The following is an 11,021-nucleotide window of genomic DNA, read 5'->3' on the forward strand; positions in this document are numbered from 1 at the left end:
GGAGAGCTCGGATCCACGGCGAGTGTACAATTACAGTGAGGTGGATCCAAGCGACCTGGATCCGGATGAGTGTACCCATAATAGGGTGACCATAATGATTACGTCATGGATCCGGTGGATCTGAAGATAACACAGCTGGGATGATGGGTCAAGGGAAGAAGGGACATGCAGCCGAGCCTGGTAAGGGATTTAGCAGATGCAAGACATAGAAGGTAGAAATCCAGGCAGGTATAGGCTTAAATATCAATACAGAACTCAATTTGCACCGTATCACGCAAGTGCCTTCCTGCCCTCAAGAACCGGAACTACATTGGCCGTACGAGCTCGGAGAAGGTTGGGAATTGCGAATCTAGTGTTGGTAGTGATAACTGGATAATACATTGGCCAGATCCTACAACCTAGTGAGCTTTTCCTTTACTTGTGCAGATCCGACAGGCTAACCGAATTTACTACTTGGTCGGTTACACCCTAGAGGCTCTCAACTTTCAAGATCCCGTCACAGGAGGCGGCAAGTACGACGCAAAGGAACTACAAAGGCAAGGGAACACACCCGTAATGCAGCCCTACGGCCAGATCCACGATCTAGGCCCCGGATCCATAAGCTCGAATATTCGCTTAGGATTCGGAACAATCCACGGACGCAGAGTGAAGATTTTCCACTGCTGCTCCACCCCATCCCCACGTCTCGCCAAGACACTCAAGCTTCACCACTTGAACTCTTCGGAAGTTACCGAGAGAGCAAGATCCCGCCCTACCGACGGGTACACAAGGTGAGGAAAGTTCAGCAGAACACGGATCATCGGGGGACCCCCTCCGTTAGTCGGTGTCTGGGCGCAGTTGGTAAGTTGGATCTGGCAATCTCGCAGATTTTGCTGATCCCGCTACACCACAGATATACTTGCTAAGCTGAAGGCCATCCCACTTCTGTTCGTGCAGGTACAGTTAACGTACATTTATTGATACAATGGATTTACTAGCTTTGATAACATCTTCTTGAATATAGGTGGAAGCGCTGGAGCTCGTTGGCAAGTCGCCCTTGGGTGATTGCGCCGTTAACATTTTAGTGCTGAAGCTGTTTGCAGAAAGAGTAGACACGATTGGAGTCGACACGTCCATCGCGGGGAACGTTATGAATGGCTATTTATCGATCTATACGATGAAGGGCGTGTTTGTAGGTGTTACGGGTGAGAAGATTTTGATTCCGATCATCTGCGGCAAGAATCACTGGTGCTCTGTCATGATTGACCTGACATGTAAAGACGTATTAGTCTACGAACCGATGAATTCCAGCTACGGAGTGAAGGTTCGCCCCCTTGCTCACGAATTGGTGACGATGCTACCAGACTTCGCCCCAAGAAAGTACCGAGTCCGAATGTACGAGAGTGATCTTGGAGTGCAGGTCGATAGCTACAATTGTGGCATGTACATGCTGTTGGCATTCGAGATATTTGCCGGGTCTACTACTATGCGTGCGCTAAGTAGGAAGGAGTTGCAGTATCTACGCTATCGGTATCTCTGCATGTGCATTTAGCTGAACAAGTTTTAAATGATTTGGTCTTTTGTTTGTGTGTGTCGATGGCATGACTACCTCCGGGTTATTCACCCTGCACTTTGTCTTGAGAGTTAGATATCCCCAGCGCAGTCTGCTGAATGTCTTGTAGATATAAGTTTCGAAACCGACAGACATCGAGCTTCCGGTTATACGTATACTCCCGAAGACACATCAACTGATGACGTGTCCGGCTCTTCACGAGTCTGGCATATTCGGGCATGCTAATCGGGTGTATTCTGGTGTAATTGTACTGTCTCTTGTTACCCAGTCTGGCTGAATAACGAGTGCCATAATATATTTAGAAAAAGTCCAAATCTCTAACCCAAATAATGACTACGCGAGTTTTGGTTTTGGTCCACCTTATTGTGCATTCTACGTGCTCGGGTCTTTGAATGAACGCGCACGCTAGCGCAAATCTGCCGTTTTGAAAAAAAAGAGGAAATTTGTAAGCGAGTGACTCATCCAATTCGGCAAAATTGGTCGGGATTCAAAATACATGTACGTGAAGGTGCAAGATCTCACAGTGCTTCTAGGCCGCACGTTCCAGTATCCAAGCGCCGCCATGAAAAGATCGCTGGGCAAGAGCCTCGCGTAGGCCGAGTCCTTCATGATTCGACCACACGAACTATTAGTTGCAAAGATTCTTGATAGCGAGCAAGTCATATTGAAGAGCTGACAGGTTCCATGCCGGACACCTACGGGAGTGACAACCCTGACTCTAGCAAAAGTCTCCACGCCCATCAAGTCCGCCCCATGAGGCCCAAATGGACGAAAATGGCGTTGGCTGTGACGAGTGCTGCTCTTTCCGTTGGTGGAGCTCTTATCCTGTACGAATCCTGGCAACCTGCTTCCAGTCTAGAAACGGTCAACGTATCGCCACTAGTCACGACACTGAAGAGCTCTACGTTATCGACCGAGGAACCCGCTCTTCTGTCAGGACAAGAAGTCCTGCTCCGAGTAGCTGGGAAACCCAATCTGTGCGCAGATGACGGAGGTCGCCTCAAACCCGACGAGTCAGCAATCACGGGACAGCCGTGTAACCCGAGTAACCCGAACCAACTCTTCATCTACAACAGTAAAACCCACCAGTTCTATAGTGCAAAGAAGAAAGGACTCTGTCTGGATGATGGAGGTGGCTGGGCAGGCTTCACTTGGGCGCGTCTGTCGAAATGTGACGCTAAAAGCTCCGACCAACGTTACGCCTTTGATTCCAACACTCTGATGCTCAAAAACCCTTCCAAAGACGGCTATTGTCTGGACGATGGCGGTGGCAACACTGCCAGTGCCTCAAAGTACACAATCCGTCGCTGCAGTGCAAAGAGTGAGGACCAGCACTTCGAAGTGCTGTCCCAAGCTACACTGGCAGCCGAACAGCAGAAGGTTCTGAACGCGGTCGCTAGTGGAGCCAAGTTCCTCCTACGGGTCGCTGGTAAGACTGGCATGTGTGTGTCTGGTCCTAGTGCGTCGATCGCTGCCACGCCCTTACTTCTAGCGAAGTGTAACAAGCAAAGCAAGAACCAAATCTTCACGTATGACGCGTCGACGAAGCGCATTCGAAGTGCAGAGAAGGTCAACTATTGTGTGGATGACGGCGGTGTGAAGAAGGCAGGCAAGGCTGATACTCGTCTGGCGCCTTGTGATACCAGTAAGGACCAAACGTTCGACTACGATCGCGCCACGATGCAATTTACTCAGCCGAATAAGGCGAATCTGTGTCTGGATGACGGGAGTGGGGTATTGTTCTCTACCCCGAGACTCGTACTGAGGAACTGCGACAACTACAGCGCCAATCAGCACTTTGAGTATCTGCTCCAGAGTAAACTTACGACTGCAAGTGCTGCAACGACAAGCGCAGGGACAAGCTCAACGACGGCCTCAGTGCAATCGACGGGGACACAGAGTGGAGTGTCGATGGGAGCGAGTGCAGGAACATCTACCAGCACAGCTCCGGTCACCCCGACGGAGACAGCGACTGAGATGGCCACAGGGATGTCGGGAACTACCACGGGGCCGACGAGGGGGGCAGTGTCTGCAGAGCAAACGACAGTCTCTAAATCGTCAGCCCTGCTCCCAGCTCTATCACCTCAAAATGAGGTAAGCACCCCTGCTAGCGCTGCTGCTCAAACCCCAGTAGCTGTAGATACAACGACAGCCCAAATAGCTTCGGTCACATCAGCGTCAGTGGAAGCCTCGATGCCGCAGTCTTCTTCTTCGTCGACGCCTGTCAGCGCCGCCATAGCTCATCCGAACGAAGCTAGCCAGGAAATCCCTGCAGAAGTCACGACAGCCACGGCATCGTCGGCCGTCTCTCAACCCGCTTCTTACTCTGAAGTTAATACCTCACTTACGTCTTCCACTGCTCAAGAGCCTGCTTTTGCTTCGACTCCAGCGCAAAACGAACCTGCTCAGTCAGAGACACAGACCGTATACGTCCAAGAAACAACACCGCCAGCTCCGGAGTCAGTGAAACAGTACACGCCCGATGAAGCAGCAGAACAGCACCAGGCCTCAGTGAAAGACATTTACTCGGGGAAAGCGACTGAGACCGAGTCTAGTATCGCAGCCCAGCAGTCGAAACCTACGGCAACTGAGGTGGAGCTAAGCCCTACAGCCACTGACGGTGAGAAAACTGGGTTGATTTCGGAAGACCCTTACAATGGTGGGCTAATTACCACTGAAGTCGAGCTATTAAAGAGAGAACACCCAGCATTGACGACAAGAGAAGAGCACGGGCCGGTCTCAGAGGAGAACGCCTACACGACCAACGGCGAGCCAGAAGAAACTGCACACGGCACTTCAATGGATAGCCGAGATGAGATACCAGAGTCAGAGCACAAGTACACGCCGCTTGCAGACGAACCTGAGTTGAACCCAGAAAACTGGCACAACGGAGAACCTGATTCAATCCCTGGCTTATTTCCAGCGGCGAGTCATTATAACGAGGCAGCGACGACCGAAAACGAGCTCAAATCTGAGCACCAGGCAGTGAAAAGTGCAGACGAACGTGAACCATTTGCCGTCGAGAATTCTCGTAACGCAGAGCCTCTGATCACGACTGTGGACGCGTCGTTGGCAAGCTTTGTCGACCAGGACTGGAATCTGCTGGCACCTTCCGACCAAACCGTTGGCCGTGTCAACACCGACCACTCTTCCTCCATTTCTGCTGATAAAATATTCCAGTTTCTCCAAAGCATCAAAGACCGCGCAGATATCGAGCATGAGAGGATGATGTACCGCTACAAGCGAACGTTCGACTGTGTGAGTGCCGGTTTGCAGACACTGGCGACGGCTTCTGTTACGACCGATGAGTATGACGTGTTGGTCCGTTGGATGTACAACCACTGCGCCGCTGGGAACACCGAAATCGCCCCACCTCCTCTACCTCCACTGCCTAAGCGAGAATTTAACGGAGAGGACGTGGCTGCTCTCGTCAATGACCCATCAGTGGACGTGAAGCGCCAATATATGACGAAAATGGACTTTTACCATCAGATCAAGAACCACTTTACGCAGACAATTGAACAGCTTGAAGGTCACGTTGCAGGAACGCATCTTCGATCGGAAGAGAAGAGAGAACAACAGAACAAGCTGCACGAATGCATTGAGGCGGCAGTAACACACTACGGCTACAGAGACAGTGCTGTTAGCGAATTAACAGCAAAACAACTGGAGACTGCAATTTCTTTTGTGGATACGTGCATCAAGGCGTAACTTCGAGTGGTCTAAGCCTTGTGGCTAGCTGAGTTACTCCATTTCTACGTTATTGGAAACTTTAACTCTACGTCTTGAATATTTTTTAATTTGTTGTTTCTCGTGTGCAATCAATTAGGCGATAAAGTGAAGGTTCTAAATGGTTACAAGCATACTAGCATGCTTTTCTTAAAGGTTAGTATGTATAGAAAATTGAATTGATTTCAATATGAGCTCAAAAGATAGGTCAAACATAAAATGAGAGATTTTTGGAGAATTATTTGCGAGAACGCGATGATTTTCTTAAACATCGATATCCCACTACAAAAAGCCTTAGTTTCGACCTGCATCATTGTAGGTTCCACTTGCTCGTATCGACCAAGAACAAAGGGAGGTTGTTGAAGCTGTGTGTTTCGTTTTTTTGATAAGTCAAAGCAACAATTTTGTGAGAGTCACTCCTGTATTTTTTTGTATTGGCAAGCATATTACTGGGATAGTCTGGAAGGCTAGCCAGCCCAAATCGGATTAATTCGTCGCGGTAACTGAAGCCGATAGACTGAAGCCGGTAACTGTCCGGTTTACCGGGTAACTGTTCGATTTGAGCGAGAACATTTTTATTCAGTAACTTGCCGGTGGTAAAGTTACTGAAACTGTGTAGTCTACTTGAACCCATCAATCGGTAATCGTCTACACTCAGTCGAATCGTTTCTCTTCTTTCATTCAAAGCACCTCTCCACTTTTTTTCTGACATATTTCGTCCATCCGCACAATTTGCTCGCCTGCTCCTGTTGTCATTCGACAATTTTCGCTTGTCTGCACAGCTATGGTGACTCCTCGTCCATGTGATCGAGAAACTCTCGAGACCAAGCTGCCTACAGCAGTCCGTAATCTAGCTATGGTGACTCCTCCAAGTAAGACTTCTCGTGCCGCGGTTAGTGAAGTCGCAGTGGGAACGGCAAAAGTGACAACGGCAGTTGATCTACCCCTTTGTGATCGGAAAACTCTCAAGACCAAGCTTGCAGTAGGAACGGTCCGTGATCCAGGCCTCGCGATGATCTCTACCACAGCTTCAAAACAATCTCCTCCAAATTCCGGACTCGGGACAGCTTCGCAAGTAGCCAAAAGATGTCGCCCACTGTCAAGGGCTCTTGCCCTCAAATAATAGTGGACGCGCGACTGGGAGTCTGCTCGGTATCTGAACAAGATGGTGCCGTTTGTGATTTTGCCGATAATACCCCCAAACTTCAGTCAGCAGCGCGCAGACTGGTGTTGAATCTGCGCGCATTTATCCTCTTCAGGACTTAAAGCCCAGCACACCTTCTCCGTGGGCGTTTATCGCGCGTGTGATAGCAAGAAATCCCGTGCGTAAATGGAAAACCTGGCAAAATAATGGTACATTGCTTGAAGTTTTCGTTGCCGACTCACCCAAGATCGTTTACCTGGTTACCCTGTTCAACGAGGCAATTACAAGTTATGGTGACGTCATTGTTCCTGGAAACAGTTGCTTCTTCTCCGGCGGCCGGATAAAACCTGCGTTTTCGGCGAAGAATTGCGTTGAGATATCCTTCGGATCCAATGCGGATATTCACCTGGCCCAAACTCCTTTGTTGGATGCCCCGCAAATACCTACCGTTACAATTGCCAACCTTGCGGCAGTTGAGGACGGGTCTGTAGCAACAACTATTGCTATTGTGCATCGGTTGGGCTCGGTGAAGCGTATTGTAACGCGGAAGGGGAAGACGACTGATAAGCGAGAGCTACTCCTTGTTGATGATTCCGGGTACCAAATAGTTTGTATGACGTGGGGTCACCTCGCCAATGAAGACATTTTACAAGGCAGCGTCGTCGTTGTGAGAAATGCTACGCTTTCTACGTACAACAAACTCCGGTATGTTTCAGTTGGTCCTGCATCGGAGATTCTACACGAAGCTGCGATCGATCGCGCCGACCTACTCCGTAATTGGTACGGTGGTTTGGCTCCATCCCATACGTTCTCACCTCTTTCCGGGCTTTAAAGTAAGCGTTTCGTACACGACAATTTTGCATTTTTTAAAAAAAAAAGTAAGAAAACAATACATTTTCGTTTTTTTTTAAACTATCCCAGCCTTCGATTCGCCCTAGTTTATAGAGTTTTATCCACACCAGCAACTCAATATCGAATGGTACTCGAACATTGATTATACCTTCCCAACTATCAATTACTCTACATTAGTGGTATGACAGAGACCATGGAAATCTACTCTACATGTACAGCCACGATATAGCCCAAATCTACTCTTCAAAAAATAAAATACATGGCACATTTTGGGGGTTGACACAAAGGCTGTACTTTGAAACGGGTACTATAGAACCTAAAATAGAACCTTCAAAATAAAACTGTTGTGCCAGACGCATATTAGCGCTTTTGCCAAAGCCAAAAAAATGCAAGGATTAATTAAGTTTGGTTGGAATCTGTTTCGACAAGGTGATGAAGTAAACCTACGCTTCTATCTTCATAGAGCACGGATAGCGACATCTCCACTTTGTTCCTGCTGCGCGATATTCCTGAACTTGAGGGTCTTCTGGGCCAGACGGGAGTTATTGTTCGACGTATCGAAAGTCGAAGCCGTGCTCATGAGCTCGGCAATGCGAGCTTTAACTTCTCCCACGAAGGTGAGATCCGTGAAGCGCACGCCTTCTGCACTTAGCACAAATTCTAGGCCACACCGTAGCGCCTGCGTCGGCGGTAGCTGCAGCAAAGGCGGGGGATCGGCGTCTGCGATCTTGGTCAAATAACTGAGGCACAGCGGCAGCGGAACGGGCGGCGGGAGGAAGTGGAATTCTTCTAGCATCGCTGTTGATGGCATGAAGAAAACGCCCGGCGGTTGAATGGTGCGGCACATATTGACCGGTGGACTGGAATTCCGATGACCTGCTTAGCTTTTATGTCTGCTCTTGAGTTTACAGAATGCCAAGTGAAGTGCCACCACCAAAGAAAACGGAGAAGTGGCTAGTCTGATGAGCCAAATTCAGGCGAGATCGTGCGCTCAGAAGACGCGAAACCACCGGCCTCTCCATTATACTCTAATTAGCCTCTGGATTTTGTATCTAAAGCCGGTGCCTCTACCTACATACACTGTAGTAGACGAAACCAACGGATACTTGCTGTTGATGTACGTTGCACCCAAACACGAGGAAGTTATCTACACGGGTAAGTTTTACTTTTATGTTACAATGTTCAACATTTACAGTGCTTCAAGCGCATGATGCTGGTCACTTTACTGGTCAGCGAGCTTAGGCTGTCTTGGTACAGCTCCCTGACGTATTGAAAGCCTCATGCTCCAAGACCTGAGCAACCGTCAGACGCTTCTGAGGATCGACCTGCAACATGCCCGACAAAAGATCCACAGCACTCTCTGACATGGTTGGCTCGACCCGCCAGGCCTGGAGTACAGTCTTAATGCCGGCCTGTTGTAGTGTACGGAACGACTTGACAGCCATCGATGCCAAAGACACGAGCGGTGAGCCCGTGAGCATAATGAAGAACACAATCCCGAGCGACCAAACGTCGGCTGCCTTGGGGTCGTACGTCTCGCCCGCGACGATCTCGGGCGCCATGTAGTATTTCTTGCCCACGTGTCGGCCACTGGCGCTGAGAGCGCGTGTGGCGAGTCCAAAGTCACCGATTTTGCACCTCCCTCGGTGCAGCATGATATTCTCGAGCGAAATGTCGCGGTGTGCGATTCCGTGCTTGTGTAGAAACGCCAGACCCATGGCCACTTGGGAAAGAACACTGAGAGCATTGGAGCACGACATGGTACGCTGCTTTCGCCTACTGAGGTAATCGTACAGATCACCGTCCGCACAGTATTCCAAAACCAGGTACAAAGTCTTTTGGTCGACGAATGAGTCCTTGTACTGCACGAGATTGGGATGTCCGCCAGCAACGCGTAGGATGTCGCCGATCTCTTTCTCGACGAACGGATTGTCCGGCATGTGGCCATCGGAAGGGAAGTCTCTCACGACACTTGCCATGCGCTCTAGCGACACTTGTTTGACTACGACGGGGGATACCAGAGCAGTTTTCGGTTCAGGTTTCTGCTCACCTTGGGTGTCTTCGCATGCGACCACACACCCGTAAAGCGTGGCGCTGAGGTCACGTGTGACTCGATATCGATCGTGGAGCACTTGCATGGCAACTAGTGCTTGAGTCAGATGGAAGGAAAGTCGAAATGAGCCTTTGCAAGAAGATTGAAGGTCCAGTGAGCTACATGAGTGCTATAATACCAACGGTTTTATCGGTCAAGCACGTGCGTTCAGCATAGACGCAACTTTTGCTTCTTTGGCCTATAAGCAGCCTTGGCGTCGTCGGATCTTATCGACGTGTCTCCCTTGCACGAAACAGCATCACTCCCATGCGCCCAGTTGTATTATCTCGCGTAACAAGCATGAGATCGGGCGAGACAACCTTGCCAAACCACGTGCAAATGATTTCACGCCACGACCACGTGATGATAGTGTGCCGTTGAGAGCGTCTTCCGGCTGGTAAAGTCCTCAAAGCTGCGCGTGTCTGGATATACAGTCGTCGCGGGTTTTAAAAGTCGACGATCTCCTTTCCGTGCTGTATGTCTCCTTTGTATTGTTCAACGTTGCTGCCGTGTTGGGTTGTAGAGTACAGGTAAGTAGGAGATTGTTTTGCGGCCATCCCAGAGCCTTCTAACATGTATTAATAAGCAAAGGAGTGCACTTAGCCTACCTGCCAGTTCCATCCCTTTGCTCTTGCCTGATTATCTCATGATAACATTTTTTTTCGTGACCAATCGTGACGAAGAACGAGCTACAGCTTTGGCGCACTACGATATAATAGTATCGGTCTCTAGTCCAGTTCCATATTACTACAGTCTCACGGCACACTAAGAGCGCCCGTGTAGCACTGTCTCGTTTCCGACGTCACTTGACCATCGAACATTCTCCCAGCTATATGCTGGGACTGTGCCGGCTGTGCCGTTTGTCACGGTTGTTAAATGACCTGCAGGATCCCGCCTACGAACGTCTCCGAAATCTGAAACTGATGTTTCTCCGTTTGAAGAAATAGCCTTCATTAAGCGCACAGCTTCGATTTTACAAAACCCTTTACATGTACTAGGGCTTCGAGAAGGCATAAATAGTTTTCGAGCATAAATTGTTATTATAAGGATGCCTCAAGTTGTGGATTCCGCACAATTGTCAAGATAACTTTTTTTATCTTGGATTCGAAGTTCATAGAGCTCGAGTCAAAGCCACTTGACGCGTCTCCTGCCTGCTTTACAGCTGCAGCATCTGCGAGTGCATAAATTCGTTTGCAAAATTATTGACGCCATCTCAAACTTCAATTGTCGTGATCATCTGTGCAGAGGCTTCGAGAAGGCAGGACGAGGGAAAAGGTAGCAAGTTCGGAAATGGTCGGGATATTGACAAGGTTGTTAGACGCACAATCGATATTTTCTTGTGCCTGCGTTGGACTTCTTCAATCAATCGCTGCTTTTGTTTCTTCTTTATACCGGGTTTTGCTACCTGCTATTTTTGAGGCTTTATTACGGACCCCCAACGAACTGCCAGCAGCAGCAATCATTTGACAAAACGAAGCGATTGATGCGATAATAGAACATCGCAAAAAAATCTTGATATCAGAAACGAAAACAAAACTTGATGTCATAAACGAATGTGACCGAAACAAAAAGTCCCATTCGGTTCGACCATGGCGAATGACCACAGGAGACGAGAAGGGCATCGCCCTTTTGAGCCAAAACAAATCGTAGTG

At 49.0% G+C, this 11,021-nt stretch overlaps 3 protein-coding genes across 3 annotated transcripts; 1 reads left to right on the forward strand and 2 right to left on the reverse strand.

Moving 5' to 3' along the window:
- Positions 1–140: 140 nt before the first annotated feature.
- Positions 141–5,263, forward strand: PITG_19292 (uncharacterized protein; the record flags this gene model as incomplete). The annotated part of the gene is made up of 10 exons (XM_002997039.1): positions 141–180; positions 473–770; positions 821–840; positions 893–936; positions 1,004–1,184; positions 1,269–1,469; positions 2,086–2,143; positions 2,257–3,646; positions 3,815–4,172; positions 4,296–5,263. 10 exons carry the CDS (start codon positions 141–143, stop codon positions 5,261–5,263), a joined length of 3,558 nt encoding a protein of 1,185 aa, XP_002997085.1.
- Positions 5,264–7,734: 2,471 nt separating this feature from the next.
- Positions 7,735–8,073, reverse strand: PITG_19293 (uncharacterized protein; the record flags this gene model as incomplete). The annotated part of the gene is made up of 1 exon (XM_002997040.1): positions 7,735–8,073. One exon carries the CDS (start codon positions 8,071–8,073, stop codon positions 7,735–7,737), a length of 339 nt encoding a protein of 112 aa, XP_002997086.1.
- A 442-nt stretch (positions 8,074–8,515) lies between these two features.
- PITG_19294 (protein kinase) lies at positions 8,516–9,415 on the reverse strand (the record flags this gene model as incomplete). The annotated part of the gene is made up of 1 exon (XM_002997041.1): positions 8,516–9,415. One exon carries the CDS (start codon positions 9,413–9,415, stop codon positions 8,516–8,518), a length of 900 nt encoding a protein of 299 aa, XP_002997087.1.
- Between the last annotated feature and the right edge of the window lie 1,606 nt (positions 9,416–11,021).

The sequence above is a fragment of the Phytophthora infestans genome, genomic scaffold, assembly GCF_000142945.1.
Source record: "Phytophthora infestans T30-4 supercont1.89 genomic scaffold, whole genome shotgun sequence".
NCBI classification, from domain to species: domain Eukaryota; phylum Oomycota; class Peronosporomycetes; order Peronosporales; family Peronosporaceae; genus Phytophthora; species Phytophthora infestans.